This window comes from Hyaena hyaena, unplaced genomic scaffold (genome assembly GCF_003009895.1).
Source record: "Hyaena hyaena isolate Hyena2069 unplaced genomic scaffold, ASM300989v1 scaffold_2574, whole genome shotgun sequence".
Taxonomy (NCBI): domain Eukaryota; kingdom Metazoa; phylum Chordata; class Mammalia; order Carnivora; family Hyaenidae; genus Hyaena; species Hyaena hyaena.
Genome location: NW_024083213.1, coordinates 1 through 5,425, shown reverse-complemented (window position 1 = coordinate 5,425; position 5,425 = coordinate 1). Strand labels below are relative to the sequence as shown.

The window sequence follows — 5,425 nt, the reverse complement described above, 5'->3', positions numbered from 1 at the left end:
ATTAAATTGATGTGTAGACCCTTGGAAAATTTCATGCATATGACCAGAAAACTCTAGGTCGGGTGAGCTGAAGCCTACAATCAAGCTTCTGACTCAGTGCCTGGACCTAAGCCAGTTCATGTGCCAGAGAGCACTGCTTGAAGGTGAGGCCACGTCGTCTTGAGAAATTTAGCCACAGATGTTTGGAGAACATTTCCTTCAATATTTTCTGAGAGGAACTCAGGGCAATTTCCTCAAAACACATGTGAACTGGAGATAGGAAAATAACCACATTTTCCCAGCCATGTAAGCTCTCCAAGTTTGTCTACTATCTAAGTGTGAATAGGAATTTGGATAAAACCTGGTTATCAGAGGGACATCTGGGTGGCTTAGTTGGTTAAGCATCGATTCCGGCTCAGGTCATAATCTATCGGTCCATGAGTTTGAGTCTCACATCAGGCTTTGTCCTGACAGCACTGAGCCTGGAGCCTGCTTTAGATTCTGTTTCCCTCCCTCTTTGCCCCTACCTGCTAACGCTCTGATTCTCTCTCTGTCTCTCTCTCAAAAATAAATAAATACTTAAAAAATTATCAAAAATTATTACATCTTCATAAGACACATTTTCTGTGGCACCTGGGTTGTCTGTCAGTGAGTGTCCAACTCTTGATTTCTGCTCAGGTGATGATTCCAAATTGTGGGATTGAGCGCTGTGTTCGGATCCATGCTGATGGTGAAGCCTGCTTAGGATTCTCTCTCCTTTCCCCACTGCCTGCCCCTTCCCCCAGTCTCCTACTCTTTCGCTCCAAAAAAAAATTGAATTAAACAAACAAAGAAACTGATTTTCGTCATTCTCTCCAAACATGATGTTTTCAATGTATCTTTATTATTTCCTCCCTAAACAGACATCAGGGCAGAAATGATATTCACACAGTCTCCAACATTTTTGTTTTTAGTTTACTTACTTATTTATTTTTGAGAGAGAGGTAGCAACTGGGGGAGGGGCAGAGAAAACAGAGAGAGAGAGAGAGAGTCCCAAGCAGGCTTCCTGGGCAGCGTGGAGCCAGGCACAGCTGAATCGAACTGAGCCAAAAATCAAGAATCAGATGCCTAACCCACTTGAGCCACCCAGGTGCCTCACAGTCTCCAAGATGTCAGTGGCTCCAGGAAACAGAGCTCCATTAACGGCAAAGCCAGCCAAGCCAAGACATTGATGATGATATACACTGGCATCTACAGAAACCAGGACAAGCTCCTATATTTATTTTTAATTGTGTCACCACTCTTATCTCTGGGATTTCATCCTGGTTCAGTGGCAGTGGGTAGAGAGCAGATTCACCCTGAGAGTTGATAAGGTGAAATCTGAAGATGCTGCATATTGCTTTTGTCAAGGAGATGATCCTGCACCTCTCACGGTGATATCCTCTGTTACAAAATCCTCCAAAGCCATCAGCAGGAATGTTCCATATGTGGAACTCTGTGACCATGGGTACCTATAGAGTTTCGGTAGGCAAATGCACACTGGCCTCCTTTCTCTGTTTGCCAGGCTGTACCTGACACACTTGTTACAGGAGAAACGTTAAGAGCTTTCCATGACATTGTCCAGCTGAGCCGATGACCTCATTTTGAGTGGAGATAAGCTCACATGGCCTTGTCCCTGTCTTCTGCCACACCTATCATTTCCATCCCCCAAAAGTCAAAGGCACTAATGGATCCAGCATAGGTTCTAATTACAGCAATAAATGCAATCTTCCTTCTCTCTCTAAGCACACTCACACCTTCCCACACACTCATTTAACTCTTCCCTAAAACTGGGGCACCTGGGTTGCTCAGTCTGTTGATCATCAACCTCTGCACAGGTCATGATCTCCCAACATGGAGCCCCACATCCTTCTTGAGCTTTCAACATTCAAGGGCTTACTACCTCCATATCATTGAAACTTCTCAAAGTCACCAGTGACCTCCACATTACCAAGTTCAATGGCCACATGCCACTCCTCATCTCACTAAAACCTTCATGAGCATTTAACACATTGACAACACCTTCATCCTTGATCTACCTTTCGCTCTGGACTCCAGGGCAAAATACCATCTTGTTGGTTTTCCTTCCACTGCTCCTTCGGTGGTACCTCCTCATCTCTCTTCCCTCAGAGTTCGACCGCTGCACCTCTGATCTAGGCAACGCTCGTTTCAATGCTTATCATATATTCCCAGCTCCAGTCCAATTCTCTCCCTGAACCCTAGACTCGTATATCCAATGGCTACTTGACAGTTGTTTGTGGAGATCTAACACACATCTCAAAGTTAAAATGTCCAACGGGAAATTCCTCATCTTCTTCCCCAAATCCACTCTTCCACAGTCTTCTCTATTGGAACAAATGGCAACTCCACCCTTCTAGAACTCAGAGAAAAACTCTGGAGTCACCCTGAGACCTCTCTTTCTCTCACACTCCTTGTCAAAACCATCAGCATATTATTATCTCTGTCTTCAAAATACACCACTCCTCCCTCCAAAACTGCCACTGACACAGACCCGAGCTGTCATCCTCTCTAGCCTGGGTGATAGCAGTGGCCTCCGAACAGTTAGCTTTCCAGTCTGGCCTCCCAGAAAGATCCTGCTAAACTATGAACCAAAGTATGCCTTGCTCTATTCAAAACTCTCCCACTTACCACTTCACTCAAAGTAAAAGCCAAATCCTTAGAGAAGTCTACAGAGTCTTATATATGGTGGCCTCACTGTGATTTCTTTGATCTCATTTCCAGTACTCTCCCCTTTGTACACTCCACTTTGGCAACATTGGCTTCCTTCTACTTCGCCAACGTGCTGATCACATTCCCACTCAGAAATGTGCTGTTTCTTCTACTTAGATCCGACTACAACTCTACTGCTTAAAAGTACTTCTATGACTCCTTTCTTCAACAACATTGAAACATTGATTAAGTCTCACTTTCTCAGTCCAGCTCTCTATAACCCTCTAGAGTAGACTGATTGCAAATATAGATTCCCCCATTCTTTATCCCTCCCTCTACCCATGCCTTTTGCAATATAACCATGCAGCTCCTTCTAACAAGAGCCGGGATCTATTTACCCTCTTCTTCAACAGTATCAGCTGCATCGATCATTACAACACATCAGATGGGGAATTGTACCAGTACTAAGGTTAGGCTTCAAGATGCCTTGTGTGCTTTCACTTTCTCACTTGAGGCCCTGCTACCTGTCACAGAAGCTTGGGATTAGTCTGCCACACAGTGAGGGACATGAGGCCTAGTTGCCCACACAGCCCCAGCAGATAGTCAGCCAACCACAGCAATGTGAAAGAGAGGTAAGAAATGTGAGCCTTTCTATAACAAAAGCACTTAGTTGACCTGTCAGCTAACTTTAAACACACGAGCAAGCCAACCAAGGCCGATGAAGATCAATCAGGCCTGGTTCATATTAACGAAACTGATCAACCAACCAATAAACATGACAGCAATAAAAATGCTACCATTCTAAGCCGCTACATTTTGGGGGTGAGTTGTTACATGACAATAGCTAACCAATACACCATCTGTTTTTAAATTTCTACTCACTCTTACCCCACCAAGCCTTGAATCCTTTCTTTTTTCTTATAGAACTTCCAAAACAACATTGTAAGTATTCACTGATACAGGTATTTATTGTCTGTCCCACCCAGCTGGTGTGAAAGCAGATATCTTTGCTCATGACGCATAATAAACACTCAGAAAACATATCTGGGGGGGGGGCACATAGAGGGTTCAGTTACTTAAGCATCTGACTTCAGCTCACATCACGATCTCACAGTTCCTTTGTTTGAGCCCCAGGATGGGCTCTATGTTGACAGCTTAGAGCCCGGAACCTGCTTTGGATTCTGTGTCTCCCTCTCTCTCTGCCCCTCCCCCATTCACACTCTGACTCTCTCTCAAAAATAAACATTAAAAAAACAACTTAAAAAAAAAACACTCAATATTTGGAATGAGTAATATGGATTACTTAATATGGGTACTTTCACAAAATATCTAATCATTATGAGATGCTGTTTTGTAGGTAAAGTGTTCAGAGCACACTGTCCAGGATTGTTGTATTCTTTCCTGAAGCTAAACTGCATCAACCCATGTTGATGGGTCTCAGAAGGAGGTGAAGAAATTATATTAAAATTCTTGGGAACTTTCCTGATTTTATACTGAAATGGGCATGTTTATTAAATGTTTTCCAAGGGGCCAAAGTTATAGAACACATAGAGTCGTGAGTCCTTTCAGTCACAAGACTAGACCTAAATGCCCAAGGGAAGACTTTAAAAAAAGAGGTGACAAATGTTGAGAACACGTGCTGAGGAACACTAGCCTCTATTTCTAGAGTTACATGATTAACGAATCAGAGAAGTGAGGTTGTGAGAAGGTACACCTGGAAGAAATGGAGAGGATAGACAAGAGGAGGTATGAAAGGAGATAGAGCAGAAATGAACATCAGGTACATTGGCCAGAAAAGCTGGAAAATAGAGTCTACGAAGGATAAAGTGAGAAAGGAATGCTACCTTCCACATAGGAGGCCATGAATTGGAGAGGTCAAAAGCTTTATATTGGGAAGGTCCAGAGTTGGAAGGTGACTGGGGGTGAAGAAAGGTGACCAAGAATATAAGGAAATACAAGAGAAATGTTTCAGAGTCAAGGAGGCACAGGGAAGAGAGAATTCATCCATTAGGGTGTGAAATTCACTGGACCCTTTGCCAAAGGGGAGAGACGAACCTTACTGGCTCAACTATGCCATCTATCAATGAGAAACACACCAGGTCCTGTGACACAAAAACTCCTGACAGCCTCTCTAAGACGTCTTTACAGCATTTGTGTTCACTAATCTCCCACTAAAAGGGATCCAGAAAAAACCACCCTACTTAATTTTTCCATGTGCCTTCCAGCCCTGTAAGGAATAAGTTGAGAGTGGTGGCTTCTCAGGCAGACCCAGGAACGTGCGCATTCAGGGCTGAGCAGGGAGGCAGCAGCAGGTGCAAGGAAGCCTCCCTGACCCAGGGCCCTGGGGAGGAGGTTTGTGTATGAGACTAAAGCACTGTGGGAGGATAACTATTACGATGTTGACAGTAATAAGTCGCCACGTCTTCAGCCTGGAGGTTGCTGATGGTGAGGGTGAAATCTGTCCCAGACCCACTGCCGCTGAATCGGTCGGGGACGCCAGTTACCCGGTTGGATGCGTCATAGATGAGCAGCTTAGTTCGTTGTCCTGGTTTCTGTTGGTACCAGGCTACGTAGCTGCTAATACTCTGACTGTCCCTGCAGTTCATGGTGACCCGCTGGCCCAGAGACCCAGCCAGGGAGGCTGGAGACTGCGTCATCGTGATCGCCCCTCAGGCACCTGCAATCACGAGGAGGTAATGATGATACATACTCACTTTAGGACAGACACCCTGAAATATGGTGTTTGAGAAGTGGTATA

The 5,425-nt window shown here is 44.6% G+C and overlaps 1 gene segment (V, D, J or C); it reads right to left on the bottom strand.

Annotated features, from left to right (window-relative positions):
• Positions 1-5,033: 5,033 nt before the first annotated feature.
• LOC120227614 lies at positions 5,034-5,341 on the bottom strand. The segment is given in 1 exon segment: positions 5,034-5,341. A coding segment is annotated over 1 exon segment (291 nt).
• Positions 5,342-5,425: the final 84 nt, after the last annotated feature.